Source organism: Meles meles, chromosome 7 (assembly GCF_922984935.1).
Source record: "Meles meles chromosome 7, mMelMel3.1 paternal haplotype, whole genome shotgun sequence".
In the NCBI taxonomy this organism is placed as follows: Eukaryota; Metazoa; Chordata; class Mammalia; order Carnivora; family Mustelidae; genus Meles; species Meles meles.
The window spans coordinates 71,104,863-71,121,740 of NC_060072.1; the positions used below are offsets into that span (position 1 = coordinate 71,104,863).

Here is a 16,878-nt window from a genome sequence, read left to right on the forward strand (position 1 = left end):
TAGACGCTCATATCCTCATGAGAACAACATGAAAAAAACTGAGTGGCATTATTTCGGAAAGCAATAACTAAGAGATTAGTGCTACTCAGTATAGTAGTAATATGTAGGAATTACATTTCCTTTGGCTTTTTTTTCCCCCCTTTACTTTTTATGAGCTAACAATTTGGGAGGAGTTTGCTTCTACTTTTTAAATTTTTTTTTTCAAAATATATGAAAATTTCAACCAGTCATTTTGAGTTAGACAGTAAATGAGAGTTATTAGCATACGATTATGATTAAGATTGTGCTGTTCAATCTTTAATAGAGAGGTTCCATAAGAAAAGAAAGACGATTAATTTCTATTATCATATTACTAGACAATAAAAGTCTTCTCCTCCTGGCCCCTCTTCTTCCTCTCCATCTCTCTGCCTCTTCCTCTTTCTCTGTCTCTCTCCCCCATGCACGTGCACATTGCACATACGCGTGCACGCACGCACACACACACACGCACACACACATGCACACACAGTTGCACTTATGCACAAGACACAGATACTTCTCAAACTTCCCTGAAAGGTTCATTCAAGGACAGGACAATAGAAATAGAAATTCATCCTTGTTTCATTACCAATTATTCTGATAGCAGAAAAGATGGTTCCTTTCCAGGGATCCTACAGACAATTTTTAAAGATACTTCTTTAGCGATCTGGAGAATAGATGTGCATTTCATGCAATATTCTTTCACTGTTCTATCCAGCTGTCTCTAACCTGAAATTTATACATGTGGCAACCATGTGTCTCAGGAAAGTCTAAAAGGCTTCTGATTTTTTAAACTTTATTTCTTTCACTCAGAAGCACACAACGTCTTGTTCAACCACTTGTCCCAACTTTTGGTTAGGGCAAGTGTATCATATTAAATGCAGGTTTTTTTGTTTTTTTTTTTTATTGTTACTTCTTATTAAACTCTTAATAAAAGCTTTATAGCATGTATTGGAAGAGATAGTTTTTGCTAATCCCCAGATTTTTTTCCCTTCAGTCCTCTGTCTGTCCCAGGAACGGAGTATGTAACTCCTCAGTGCTCAGCTTCCAGACTCACAAGGAGCTGAGCATCTGGGGAGACTCAGGAGGTGAGCACTTTCACGCTGACTCAGGGACCAGCCGTATGACTCCAGTCTGGCGCTGTCACGCCTGGTTATGGAAAGGCAAGAACAATGCCTCCCTTGAGAAGGGGGAAAAAAGTCTAGTGCAGTCACAATTTTGATGTAAAATTTAAATCATCCCTCCACATCCTGTGGACTTGGAGCTGTCAGAAAGGGAAAACCCATACTCAAATGGAAAAAGCTTTTTATTCCCTCAAAAAGTATAGCCTTTCTAGCTGTAATAACAAGTTTTAGAACCACAAATCCTAATGCTAGATTATTCAAAGTGATTTAGCAATAATCAGAACAAAATGACTTTGACGCTTTTAACCTGTCGACGGCTGAAGGTTGAATGCTTTTTTTCTGTTTGTTTCTGATTAATGAGAAATGTTTTGCAATACACAAATTATATAATTCACAACAATTGCTATTTATGGTTTTGTATTGTTTTCTTCCAAACTTCTGTAATTGGTCATTTTGTCTACGACTTAAAAGAACATTTAAAAGTCTTCATCATTTTTTATGTTTTCTTCAGGTAGTTTTGGTTGAAATTTAGTGTATTTGACAAAAAGGATTCTGTGATCAAGTGGTTAATAGATTGAGGTGTTTCTATTTTTGAGTCAAGGAAATAAAATTATAATAATTATTAAACAAATCAAAGTTAGGATATTTTTCCAAGTGGAAAGTGCTTATTGTTATATTCTTGAGTTGTAAATCATGAGTAAACTTTCAAATGTTTTTCAAAAAAATACAGAAATCTGTAAAAACTTTTACTAGCTCTTCTCTTTATGAAAGTAACTTTGTACTTAGGAATCATAAATGTTCTTGTAACCAGTTTTCCTTCAGTCTTGTCAGACTAAGAATGAACACTAACTTTTCTAACTATTAGGATATTATGGAGTGATTACAGTAGAGTTTAATTAAATTTAATACCCTTTCTACCTTTTTATTTATCAGGAGTGCTATTGTTTTAGGCACTTAGTAAGTGTGGATTACTGTTAAAATAACATAATAAAACATAAAGATGAGAAGTTCCAGCTGACAGAATCCTTTGTTTAGATAAATTTTGGCTTTAGAACTGAGCTATTAGGTTACTCATAATAAAGCAATCTTTTTATTTAGGAAATTTTCTGAGAGTCTTCATCCAGTGACACATGGTCTAATTTTGGAGTGAATTTTCAGTGATTTGCAATTATTAATGAAATAGAGAAGAAAGAAGAAAAAGAATAGAATTTTGAGTTCTGAATCATTGTAGGATGGAATTTTGCTGTCATAAACTGTTTCTAAATGCCTACCTCTCTTGTTTAGAAAACAAAACAATGCACTTTTAAAGTTACTTTTATTGCTTACTTTAAGCACATTAATTCAAGCACTTTTGAAATATTCTGTGTCCAACTCATAAAGAGTCACTGATTCATTTCTGGTACTAAAAAGAATTAAATTCTATTTCTAAGTCTTCTCTAACTTCTGACTTTTAAAAATTTTTATTTTTCACCTCTTTTGCAAAGGACCCGGTACTGCCTCATTTTTTGCTTGTTCTTATTCTTCCCTCTATCTCTGGCTCTTTGGTGGGCTAAGCAAGGCTGGAGAAAACTATTTAGTAAGGGCGAGAGGCCAGTAAAGAGAAGGACGAAAAGGTGCTGAAGAAGTTATAAGTGGTGCTATTCCTATCAGAAAGAAGGGATGGTATAATGAACTACTTGATATCAGTGCAGAGAACATCTTGGAAACTAACCGTAAGACAAGGCAAATCCAGGGAACAGCCTTGGTAAAGGCCATTTTGAACCTTCTTGGTGATTATAGCATTTTACAGTTTAAAGTTTTATATCTTATACTAATTTTTTTTTCTGTAAATTCAAATTCTATTTTAGGACAGAATAATGAATTTATTGTTTAGTAGCTATAGCTCAAAAATTAACTTTTGTGTTTAGATTTCCATTTTATGGTAAGTCTTGTTATTTATAAATACTAGTAGAAATGAGTTTCTACTCCAGTGAAATGGATCCTAAGGGTTACAAGGGAGTCTAGTCTTATTTATTACTCTGTGTTGTCCGCTTTTACATTTCTATGAAATCTGTGTTTCTGCTTCCATTTATAGTTTATGCTAGGACCTGATGAACTTGTTCATGCTTCTAAATAACAATATAATGAATGAGGTCTTTGTATGTGGGAAGCAAAGGGTAGAGAAGTATAGAGATTGGCATGTTCTGTATCAGAAACTGATGACAAAGAGGATTTATAGATAAGAGAAGAAAATTATACAAGTTTGAAATACTGCACAAGACCGACTTGGTTATAAAATTTACATGGAATGTTCACAAAATAAACACAAAGCTGAGTCTTAGAAAGAAAATGAAGATGTTCAAAATATGTAGGAGGGAAGAAGGAAGAATAAACCATAAAATATGAAAAATAATAATTGAAATTCATAGATAAGAGTAACAAAACTTTTTTTTAATAAAATGATAATGCTGATATTGTGTAATTCTGTGTTTATAAATCACACAGAAGTGCTGGTTGTTTTACTCCTTTGACTGCAAAACCTATCTATCCTAAATTGTCCATGTTGATTTCCCTTATTAGATAAGTAACATTCTACTGTGAAAATATCTTGGATAATCAGAGTTTAATTCCTAATCTTGACTAGCTTTCTCCCAACAACCTTAATTACAAAAGAGACCAGACAAGTAAATGTAACTGTCTTGTACAAATAGTCTTATTACTAGAATAACTTGAGGCTCATAACTTCTAGAAAAGAAGTATGACCTGAGGATAGGAAGGATGAACAATATTTATTTTATTTTTTAGTATCCCATATTTATTGTTCCCTTAAGATGCACCCTTTCAAATAGTTTGTATCATTTTTAAAATGATTCTGCTATGCTTAAAATTTAACATGGGGGAATAAATATTAAAAACAAGTATTTAGGAGAGCAATTAATGGAAGTTATATTAAATAAATGTCATGGTCCAGAATTTTAAAAGTTCATATCCAGAATGTTTATTTTTGTAGAATTGTTTAAAGAATAATTATGCTGCTTCGTTTATCACTTCGACTTCTCTGTCTTTTTTGCTAATCCTTTTTATACACTGCTCCCCCAAAGTAGGATGGACTGCAAGATTTCCTCCCCCTTGCTCTATTTTTTTCCAGTTTTTCCCTTGGAGAGACAATTCTGGGCTTGAGCTGCTGCCTATTATAGTGCAAAGACCAAATAGTGTAACAAAAGATATTTAACCACTTTATGACTCAGTTTCCTATTTTATAAAACAAGAAGAATAGATATACTGACTCAGAGCATTGTGGAAGAAGTCAATGAGAAATAATTACAATTATTGGTTAACTCTCTACTTGGGTTTCAAAGAACAGACTGCCTCAATTACTTCCACAAGAGTTCTGCATTTTCTGACAACCTGCTATTTCTTTTTTTCTAAATCTCACAATCAACAAAGATTTATTTCTAAAACTGAATTTCATATTTTCCTCCAAATTGGCCTTTCTTTCTAATTTTTATATTTTTCTTATTAGCAGTATTGTTCTCTAAATTATACAGTCCAGTAATCTCTTTATCTTTGAATCATCTGCCCTCACTCATTCTCCTTTCCTGGTCCTCACCCTCAACCTTCTATCAGTTACTAATTTCTGAGGGTTTTTCTTTCTAAAATACAGTTTTGTTTTTTTTTTTGATGCTGTTACTCTGTGGCTCACAAACCATCACCAGCTCCCTTCTGCCTTCAGTTTCACTTTCAAATTTTGCTTTACCCATTTAAAAGTGACAGGATGTAACCAGATCACTGTCTAGCCCTGTCTTATATCCTCATCTCCGTTTACTTCTCCTAGAATGTCTTGCTTTAACTAAACCATTCTCTCCATCCTGTATCATTCTATAAATTTCTATAAATGTCATTTTTGCTGTCTGGAATCGTCTCTTCTTCTTTGTGTCTATTGACATTGGTCCCATCCTTCATTACCCTGTTGAATTCTCATAATTTGTAGGAAGCATTCTCTGATTATTTTAGTGAGATATCATCTCTCTATTTGTCTGTCTCTCCTAGGACTCACATTTACAAAAAATCACTTACCTTAAAATATTATTTATTGATTTCTTAATTGCATTGTTATCTATAGGCACATGGTAGGCTTTCAATAAATGTTTTTCCATTAACGAATGAATGGATGTGTGGGTATATGACTTCTATTTCCATCTAAACTGTACTTCCTTAACAGTGAAGCAGAAGGATCTTCATATCTAACTTTCCTGTTTTTCTCCATAACGTAAAGATAAATTGCCTGGCACAAAATAGTCACTCATACAAGTCATTTATTTGTTCATAGAAAAATACGCAGTGTGCCAACTATGTGCTAGGAATTGTGCTGCCTTGTAATTAATTGTATCTCATTCAGCATAGAAGTTTAGACTATTTGGGAGAAAAAGAAAACACAGCACAAGTTGGAAAGACCTTTATCATGCAATCATATCTTTAGCATTAATCTTGGAAAAAATCAGGTGAAATGATCGCATATAGACCTGCACCTACCGAACTCTTATTAAGTGCAAGACATGATGCATGTCATAGGGAATTCAGGAAATTTAAAAAATTGTATTCTTTGCAAGTGTTAGTGTTCTAGTTTTAGACACAATGTACTAGGAAGAAAAGAAAAAAAAAACTATTGAATGAGTTTTTTTTCCACAGGTTATACTGATGTTCAGTTTTTCATGTGGACTAATTAATAAGAGTTGATGATATAATTTGAGATGGGGTGAAGTCACTTTAGCTGTGATGGTAAGAGAAGGTTTTGTGGAATAGTTGGAATTTGAGTTTGTTCTTTATAGGTTTTTTTTTTTTTACATTTTTATATACATAACTGCAAACCTTAAGAGAAATAATATCATCATTCCAAAAGAATAACCCGTAGAAGGCATTGCTTCCTAGGACTTTATCTCTGAATTAATCAGTCAAAGGTTAAAATATCTAGAGAGGAAAAGAAACTATTACATAAGAAAAGCAATCCCTATTTAAGTCTTCCATTTTATATTCATTCCATATATGAATCCCTTTCACTTTGCATATGCTTTCATTTTTTTAGAATTGCATCAAAGAACATAACCTAAAGCAGTAAATAGGTGATTCCTCAGTCATAGTTCTGGTATTAATTAATTGTGTAGCAGTCTTCCTTAAAGTTACTTCATGTTAATAGTTTTTTACACACATATTTAAAAAATAACTAAGGCTTTTTTCACGAGTATTTTAAAAACCTAACTTAACCAGGTTTACCAATTCTTTTACATAGAAGTTATTTAAAATGATACTGTTAGCACTGAGCTGGATTTCCTTTTTTTCTAACAATATTAAGACATTTTCTAAGAATGCTTGCTAAGACTAGATCTTACAACTACTCATAGTTAGCATAGTAAGTAAGTTGGTTTTAGATGGTAGTTTTTACGAAGCAGGTATTTGTTGGAAAAACAACTATTTTCGGAAAGGGTTCTAAGTCCTGGGGACATAGCTGTGAACAAAAATAAAATGTGCCCTGTTGGGTCTTATAGTGGGAGAAATAGATAATAAATAAATATGTTGGAGGGACAAGGAGGTCCTGGCTTGGGAGGAGTAACCAAGGGAGTCTTCACTGAGAAACGATGTTGGCACTAAATGAAGGGAGGGAACAGGCAAGGGTACATCTGGGTTAAGAAGGTTTCAGATTGAGAAAATACCACCAGTGAAAGAAATATGTGTGCGCTGTGGATTAGTTTCCTGTTGCTGTGGTAACAATTAGCACAAGCTTAGTGGTTTAAACAATATAAGTTTATTTGCTGACAGTTCTGGAGGTCAGAAGTCTTGCAATCAAGGTGTTGGCAGGGCTCCTTCCTTCTAGAGGTTTTAGGGGAGAATCTATTTCATCACTTTTTGTAGCTTCTAGAGGCCACCTTTATTCCTTGGCTCATGGCCCCAATTCATCCATTTTCAATGCCTGCTTCATAATATCTTTCAGTCCCTCTCTCTGACTTTGATCCTCCTGCTTCCCCTCTTTATAGGGACCTTTATGATTACTTTGGGTCCACCCAGAATATCCAAAATAATCTCTTCTTATCAAGATCCTTAACTTAATCACAGCAGCAAAGTCCCTTTTGCCTTGTAAAGTAACATACTCGCAGGTTTCAGAGATCACAGTTGGCACATCTTGAGTGGGGAGCATTACTCTGACCAGAGCAAATGGCTTGCAACCTTGATTGTACATTAGAAGAATCATCTGGGAGCTTTAAAAAATTCTGATACTCCGTCTTCACTCCAGAACCAATAACATTAGAATGTCTGGCAGTGGGACTCAGGCAGCAGTATCTTTTTAAACCTTTCCATATAATTCTAGTTTGCAGCCAAAGTTGAGAATCAGTGGTTTAGTTTATGTTGCAGTCTCGTACCATTTACCCTACCCCTGAGTCTGCTCTACATGTCTGAGTACAACCGGGGACATCCTACATATGGAGTGATAACAGTGCACACAGAGAACCCTTAGCCAATCATCACAGACTCGAGGAGTATTTAAATTACTTTCACATGTAGACTAAGTGGCCTGATTGTGCAGATTGCTACGAGGACGAGTAAAGGAAAAGTGACTGCATATAAAAACAAGTTGCCTCTTATAAGGGAGGCTGTTTCTTATCTATTCCATGCATGGAACTCAGCAAGTCCGGAAATGGTATAGACTCAAGCTAGGAGTTAGTCCATATTCCTCGATGTCTTTTTTTTCCCAAAGCTTGGGAACTTAAATTTACATTGTACTTTCTAAGACTGTTTCTGCATCTTTACTCGTATCACTTCCTGCATGAAATTACCTCTCCATTTATCCCAGTTTCCATTTGACCTTCTCCCCCCCCCCAAATCCACTTGGTCAACCATTCCTGGAAATATTCCAGGGTCCCCAGGAAACCCTCAGTTTGCTCAGCTGTAAGGCCAATCATTTGGCCCTTAACCTGAACTGTCCTTCATTATTATTTCTCCAAGTCTTCTCAACCAGTGCATAAACTTTTTAATGCAGAGAACTTGAATCACACGTTTTAATGCCCATTAGATAAGTGTCTTGCACATAGTAAGTGATCAGTAAATGGTTGTTGATGATTTAAATGGTTGTTGATGATTTATCAAATTAGACATGTGTTTTTGCCCTGAAATTAGATATCAGTTCTTTCAAGATTTTCTTGTCTGCACACAAAACTGAGTTTAAAGATTCTATTATATCATCATAGCTCCTCAGGTTAGTTTCACACTGGATTAGATTTGTCGGTTTCGTGTCATAGTCTTTGAAGTCTGAGTTTTATTCATTGGCAAGTCTAGCACCTACCACAGGAATGACAAAAATCATCTCTACGTGAGCACATGAGCACATGCTGCTGCCTAGATCCTTAGATTATTTCAAGGTAACCTTGCACTTCAACACAGCATGTCATGTAAGCAAGTGCAGGAATTGGAACCCAACATATCCAAGATAAACGATAAATGGAAAGTTGCTGTGATTTCTTTTTATTATTAGTATTATATACCTTCCTATATTATTTGTTCTTTTTTTCAAGAAGATAAAACAATTGTTAATATGCACGGGCAAAACAGAATTTGAACATACATAAAGCAAACTTTGACAGAAAGTAGAAACATACAATTCCAATGGAGGAACATTTTTCAGTAGTAAGAAATTTTTTTAATGCAAATCAAAATATGTCTCAAAACACATGAAAAGGAAAGCAAAATATTTCAAAACCTATGGGATGCAGTAAAAACAGATGTTATAGCAAATTTTTGCTATAAATGCTTGTCTTAAGAAAACATTTCAAATAAACAACTTAACATTATGTCACAAGACACTAGAAAAAGAAGAAACTTAGCTGAAATATAGTAGAGGAAGAAAATAACAAAGAAAAATCAGAAACAAATAAAACAGGGACCAGAATAAATAATAATATAACACTGAAAGCACTTTGTTGTTGTTTTTCATGAATGAGACTTCTGTCCAAAATGAAATGGTTTGGTAGATGAACAAAAACTGAAGAATTAAGATTATTGGTGATTTGTTATCCATATTTTTAGAAATACTGTGAGTCAGACTAAATATTAAGTAGACTGATAGCTCTCTACATAATTTAAGTATTTGCCTTTTTTTCTGATTTAGTAGCCTATTTTCAAATTATGAGCATTTTTATTGCAAAATATTTTTAAATCTCTAAGACCTCTTTTATCTGAATTATATAAAAATATTCTCAACTCTGGCACATTAAGAACATTCTGTAAGTGTCTGAAAATGGAATTGAATAATCATGAAATATGTAATTGTTTAGGATCAGGTGCCTTCTGGCATCACGACTTTTCATGTTTATGCTTTTGCTCCATAGAATGATATATATAGAAAGAGATAGTGGCATAGAAAGATAATTTAGATATTGAAATGACTAGATCTTTTGAGAAGAGTAGCCAGTCTTAACTATTTACCACATCTACTTCTGTCTACTTTTGGACTTTCAGTTTTCATAGTCATTATTAATAATACTATTAATAAAGTAAAAATCAGCCAAAAAGTCATGCTTTCTATGAAGGTCATAGAACTGCATTAACTTGGGAAAGGCCAGCTGATCTAGCTTTCTGCTTTAATAACCCAGAGACTAGCTTTTGCCAACAGCCTGGAGTTTTGGACAGTAAGAGACTTAATGTACATAAGACTGAGGGAGACACCGGAATACCAATTAATTAATTTCACCAACAGTGATAATGCCTACACAGACCATAAATACTATGGCTTGTATAATAAATGCATAATCTCTTTATAGTCAAAGTACATGTAAAACAAGAAATAATTAGAAGTCCTTTTATTGATTTACTCTGATAAATCACAAAGGCCTTAAATATTTTAAATCTGTTCCATCAGCCCATTCTCTGCATGGCAGTCAGAAGTTTGCTTGGAGAGCATGAAAGCAGAGTTGTAGAAGTTAATATTGCTAGTGTGTAGAGTTATTACATATAGCTTAATTTTCCCATTTGGTGATAGATGTGGTGTTGCCAATGAGACTAGGCTGTTACAGCTCCAACCTCTTACTTCCTTTCTCCATACTTATGAATATACTTGGAGTAAACTTTAGTCATGAGATCTGAAAAAGTGAAGATACCCGAAATGTGATGGCCCCGTCTACTTCTCCTTTAAATGGTGTTTACTTGGTAGCCACCAGTATTTCCTCCTCTTTGACTGTTCTTTAGCTAATCAAGACTACCTGCTATTAGTGTTTCTTTGCTAACATTGCAAATTAATTAATTGCAAATTAACTAATAGTAATTCATTGCTAATTTGCTGATTAATTTATTGTTAAGTATTACTGGCCAAGGATCATTTCTCTTATCAGGACATTTTTATTTCATGTTGATTTTACGGTTTAACTCTTAGAAAGTAACCTCTCCTCATCTTGGAGTTTTCTGGTTTGGTTTGTTTGTTTTGGGGGGCAGGTGAGATAACATTGTAGTTTTAAAGCAAACAGCATCTTTTGTTTACTGAGAGTCTGCTCTGTGCTAACTGCTCTACAAGTCATTTTTCATATGGCACACAGTCTATTCTCAAATAGCATTCCAAGTAGGTACCACATTTCCCTTTAAAGAGGAGTAAACTGAGATAGAGTAAAGCTAAGTCTCAGAGCTAGAAAGGAGCAGAATCAGTATGTGAATCTGTTTGTCTGATTCCAAAGCCCTCATTTTTTTTCTACTGTGCTATTATATCTTAAAAAAGTATCTTCAGTACTTGAATGCACTGTTCTTTTGAAACCTTTCACAGTAGGAATAGTATTATTCAGCAATGATTAGAGACATCTCTTTAGTAGTAAATTTCAAATTTAAAAATCAGTGGTATATCTGAAGGAAGTGGTGGTACCCTTAGTACTGTCTTACCTCCTCTCCCACTGGTCTAGAATAAGAATGGATGATTCTGTAAACATTCTTTGTTTGTCGGGCAAAAATAACAACTTTCCCAAGGTCAGATCAAGTTGCAAATACAAAGAGTTTTTTTAATTAAAAATTTTAACTCTATACTGCTTCTATGTGAAACTTGTAGTGAAAGGAAAGGGAACTCTCTATTTAACCAGGAATATTTGCCACATATTTTTAACCTATAATAGTATTCTTAGACTCAAATACCAAAAAAGTGTTTAATTTTTAACTGTCTAAGTGCATTTCCTTATAGGCATTAGCTCATCAAAACATAGCACCTTCCTTTGATTTTTCCCTCTAACTTAGATATTCTAAGGGACAAATAAGTCTGAGAATCCACATCTAAATTCTTCATAGAATTGTGGAAATGAAAACTGAAGTATGTTTATATTTTCACTTTTTTTTTTAACCACTTCGCATGGTTGATATTAGAAATGAATGAGAGGTGAGGAAAGAAAAATTCTCAAGTGTTTCAAGATTCACAGCAATTGTAAAATTTTTTCAATTCTTAATAAGCTTTAAGCAAATATTGAACTTTTGGTCATGGAGTCTGTGGTTTCTTTATAACCAATATTTCTACAATTTATAATAATCATACTTTTAATAAATTGCAAATTCATTTTAATGGCAATCATTCATTTATTTTTGTTTACTTTTTTGATGAAAGAAATTTTAGTTTTTTCCCTTCTTTTAACTGCCAACAGTATTTGTTATTCATAGATATTCTGTCTTCAATAAGGTCTATCAAAGTGTAAAACTAGATGGGTATTTTTCTTCCCTTTAAAATGGAATGGTCTTTCATTATGCAGTGTTCTTAGGTGAATTCTCTTGTTTAAGAAGCCAGAATACAAGAGAGTGCTATATTAGAGTATTATTCTCACAACAAACAAGCACTGTTCTGTTGCTACCTGCTTGGCCATTGTTTCTGATTGTGAGCGCTTTGCAGTGGTATTTGGATGGTTTCCTGCTCTCTGCCAGCACAAAAAGGCATTTCTGTTACAATGGCCCCTAACCACACAATGACGGCATTAAGGATTTATGTGGAGGTTTCATTATTTTCTCCTCTTTTGTTCCTTCCAGGATGTCTTCCAAGCGACCAGCCTCTCCGTATGGGGAAGCAGATGGAGAGGTAGCCATGGTGACAAGCAGACAGAAAGTGGAAGAAGAGGAGAGTGACGGGCTCCCAGCCTTTCACCTTCCCTTGCATGTGAGTTTTCCCAACAAGCCTCACTCTGAGGAATTTCAGCCAGTTTCTCTGCTGACGCAAGAGACATGTGGCCATAGGACTCCCACTTCTCAGCACAATACAATGGTAGGTTTCTCATGGTCTCTTGTGCCTACACTTACTCTTTGACCAGTCTACTCCTCTAACAGTTTGGCTTCAATCCTTTGCTTTATAATTATCATCTACTTAACAGCCAGACACAAGATTCACTCCTAACATCTTAGAATTCCTTGCAAGTACATTGATTTCAGTAGGAAGTACATGATATGCTATTTTTTCCCCCAAGAATTTTACTTTTGAGACACAATTTAATTAGGAGAAAACACGTATACATATGAGAATAATGTTCAAGTACCACATTTAAAGTTTGTCAGCATGACAGTTGGGTGTCATAGTATTTCTAATAAGAGGTTTTTCCAGGTATACTTACAACGTATTTTGGACATCTCCACCGTGATAAATCGTTTTCAATTTTTTGCTTTGCCCAGATTGGATTCCAGTATTCCTTTACAGTACTGGGAATATTATAGGAAAACGTTATTTCATAGAAAATATAGTTTTTTTAATGTGACTGCAATACTTTCTAACTCAGTCTCATTCATACTGTTGTTTTGATAATTCATTAATTACCTGGTACCTCCAATTCCAGAATTTGCTTCTCAGGATTATTTATCTGCCCCTTCATCCTGGGGTCTGGATCATTGTCATTGCAGAAGATTAGGAAACTGTGTTTTCACGGATGAGGGGGAAGAAGGAAGCATAGCATCTTCAACTGAAGCTTAAAAGCGTGTGCGTGCACACACACACACACACACACTCACTCACTCACTCACTCACCAGTAAGGCTTTTAGGTCCTCCTTAGGAACTTAAGTACACAGAATTAGCATGTTGGCAAAGTACAGGGCACTTAGCTGCCATAAAGCCAGGCTCGCCTTTTCAACATGGCTGCTTGGGTAGGTGTCATGGTTTTGTGACCTTCTGCTCTTCTACGTCAAGGATGGGAGGGCAGGCATTAATCGGAACCGGATTACACCAGCAAAACTGTTTCCTCATACCATCTCATAGTTTTGAAGATGACTCTGATTCTGTGAAAGGCCTTTTTTTTTTTTTTTTTTTTGCTTTCTCTAGAAAATTATTACATATCATAAATGTGCTTGGTATTGAAATATGCCCACTTATTTATATTATTGCATTACTGTAGGTAGAATTAAATCAAGAAGAAGAATCAGATATCTCCTAATAACTGCGAAATGGATTCTACTTTTTGTCACTCAGATTAGATTTAAATACGCTTTCAATATTTTAAGCCTCATAGGTCAAAATTTCACTGGTGGATTACTTTGTGCCAAGATTTTCCCCTCAAGGATAGTTTTTCGGCTAACACCATGTAACACTTATATAGATGTGGCATTTTAATCACATTATGTATATTAACTCATGTAACCTTAACAATAATACAGTGACATGTTATGATTAGTCTCATTTTATAAATGAGGAAACTGAGGCACACAGAGGTTAAGTAGTTTGCTTCAGATCACAGTTGATACAGAGGAGAGCCAGTGTTGTTTACCCAGACATTCTGGCTTTGGAGTCCATGCTGATAAACATTATAAGCTCTTCACAAGAGCACATACATATTTTATTGTCTGATTATTACTTTGTTGGCAAGCTAAATTGTACTATTCATAATTCCTGATTTATTTTTTCTCTACTGTGAGTTTATATTAGTTATGTGCAGTGATACAACTTTTGGGGGCTCCTCTCATGAAGGTTAAACTAGGAAAAGAAAGGTGGGAAATGGTAGCACACAGTTCAACAAGGTAAGGAGATCGTGCTCTCCATTTGGCATTGCGTCACTGCTAATGTCTTTTCTCTCTCAGTATTTTGACCGTTGGCTTCTCTGAGTGAGTGCTTCTTAGTTTGGTTTTCCTGTGACACTACTCTAAGCATAAACACACAAATTTGAAGGAGTGAATATAAACAGTTATAACCAGAATAATGCCACAAAAATAAAGGAGAGATTATTTTAAGTATACTCAAGGATGGGTATAAGAAAAGTATTATTAAATTACATTCTGTAGGGGTACCTGGGTGGCTCAGTGGGTTAAAGCCTCTGCCTTCGGCTCAGGTCATGATCCCAGGGTCCTGGGATCGAGCCCCGCATCGGGCTCTCTGCTCCACAGGGAGCCTGCTTCCTCCTCTCTCTCTGCCTGCCTCTCTGCCTAGTTATGATTTCTCTCTGTCAAATAAATAAAATATATTAAAAAAAAAATAAAGCTTTGCTTGACCTTCAAATTACGTTCTGTAGTTGGAATGTGGGGATCCTGTGATGTGGGATGTTAGTGAAAAGGAAACCGGTTTGTACGGGAGAATTCAGTTCAACTAGATACAAACTGTGCATTGCCTACTTTGGACCAAGTTTTTGTTGTTATTGTCGGGCACTGTGGAAATCGATTTGAACAAAACACAACTCCTCCCCTCAAGCAACTTCACCTAGAGCTCACCTAGAGCAGGACCTGAGCCAGGGTCTATGAGATATCCTGAAAATAATTGGAGAATTCTGTATTATGCATACATGTGAGTAAGATTATGGTTCTCATCAGATTCTCAGACAGATTTCGGGATACTAAATGGTTTAAGTACGTTTTAGTGACATGCTGACACTTTCTCTTATGTGTCCAGTTCGTTTCTAAATATGTTCCTGACTAAAATGTTTGATTCCATCAATTTTTCATCTCTTGGGTAGACAGTTGGAAAAATCTCTCATATGATCTCAGATTTTTAGTCTCTCCTCTTTTGGGTCTTCCTTCCAATATCCACTAGACTTGTTTCCCTCACAATTGAGTTGAATTGTTTACCTCACTTTGGAAACTGTGTGTCCTTGTTCTTATAGGACTTAGTCTAAAACTCTTTGTCTTAGCATAAAACTCTGTATAGAGTAGCACCAAACTATGGCTTTGGTCTTTTCTCTTGTCATTTCTCACTGTGGACCCCACTGTTCTTGTCAGGCCAAGTTTTTTGTGCATGTTCAGAAATATACCAGGTGACCTCGGATGACACAGGTTTATTCTTTCTACCTAGAAAATGTTCTCTTTTCATATTTTACCTTCCTGGTGAATTGCATATAATTAAACATAGCTATATTGTGTGGTATATTAATATAGGATATTAATATATAATCACTATATATTAATATATAATTAATATAGAATGTATAAAATATATATTTGTGTTTCTGATACTTAGCATATAATAGACAATGTATGATTACTGATTAAATGGTAGAATTCATATGGATGATTAATAGTAAATATGTTTTGGGCAAGGTTGTTATGACTATTCATGGTGAATGTGCTTATTTTCTAGAAATTTAAGAAGTAGAACGTACTAATGTAGTGTATACAGAAAGCGGAAAGTATGTATAATAGCCCTGATATATTCACCTGTTAAGCTCTTTGATATATTTTATTCATTTATCAAAATGATTGGATATGTTTATCAAATTGTTATTCAACACAAGTCATTCTACTTTTTCTGGATAGTAGGCCATTGTAATATTCACTTAACAGAAACTTTTATTTCAGTAGGAAAATATATTTTCTTTTTTCTTTTTTTCTGTTCAGTATCTTTGAAAACAGACACAATGTTTCATGGTCTCTATATCATAGAGTTCAATTTAAGGAAAAAAAAACAGGTTTCCAGATTTTGTTGCCTATTTATATGTGACATTCATACTCCATTCTTAAATTAAAAAAGGAATGAGAGGTCCACATTTTATATTGCCAATATAGTTTAGAGACAAAGTATAACTGATGAGTAATCCCTGTAAGGCTGGCTCGAAGTTAGAGAGATGCTCTCAGTGTAACATTTAAGTTGGAAAATATTTTCTGAGGATAAAAGTTCTGTACACTTCACAACTGTTGCCGTATAAAGATCTTGAGGAATTAGGGTTGTTTGTTCATACGCAGGGTATGCAGGTGTTTGGAACTGGGTCAGATGAAGATGTGATTCTTCCCTTCTGAAGTTTGTTTATTGCCTGAATATTTTGGAGAAATAAATTAAGTGCCTTACTAAAAGCAACTTCCATCAGCTATGCTGATACGAATACTATAATTCTATCTATTTTTGAAATGCTTTACTCAACTGTTCAGGGTGCATTATAGGTCAACTGTCTTAAGCTATTTATTTTTTAAAAATTGTAAGATTTCTAGCCAATGTAAGATTGAGACATAGATAGCTTAAGCATGAAAAAGACTGATTCTGTGGTTTCCTTCTCTGAAGCTCTCATAATCTTGCCAAGCAATTAATGGCAAATTTTGATTCCCATGTAATCTTCAAAAAGGGGAAAGGCAAGGTTGTAAAGTTTGGTTTTGACATGAGTGGAAAGGCAGTTTGGGGCTTTATTTTTATGGAAGATCAGATCTACCCACCCTGTCCCCTTCTTCCCCTCCCCCCCTTTTTAAACATGGGTTTGGAGACTGTCACTTTAGAGTTTCAGAGACAAGCAAGAATCACTATAATTTCTGGCTCATTTTTAATAATAGTTCTGATACAAACGAATTTATTTCATGATGCAAAGAACT

General features: G+C 34.7%; 1 protein-coding gene across 5 annotated transcripts in view; it reads left to right on the plus strand.

The window, feature by feature from the left end:
* Positions 1-16,878, plus strand: part of SOX5 (SRY-box transcription factor 5) — a 999,188-nt gene that overhangs the window by 629,119 nt on the left and 353,191 nt on the right. For all 5 annotated transcript variants that reach the window (XM_046013235.1, XM_046013233.1, XM_046013234.1 and 2 more), the window contains one exon: positions 12,150-12,381. In XM_046013235.1, the coding sequence (XP_045869191.1) occupies positions 12,151-12,381 (231 nt within the window). In that variant the 5' untranslated portion in view covers position 12,150. The remainder of the gene's footprint in view (positions 1-12,149; positions 12,382-16,878) is intronic.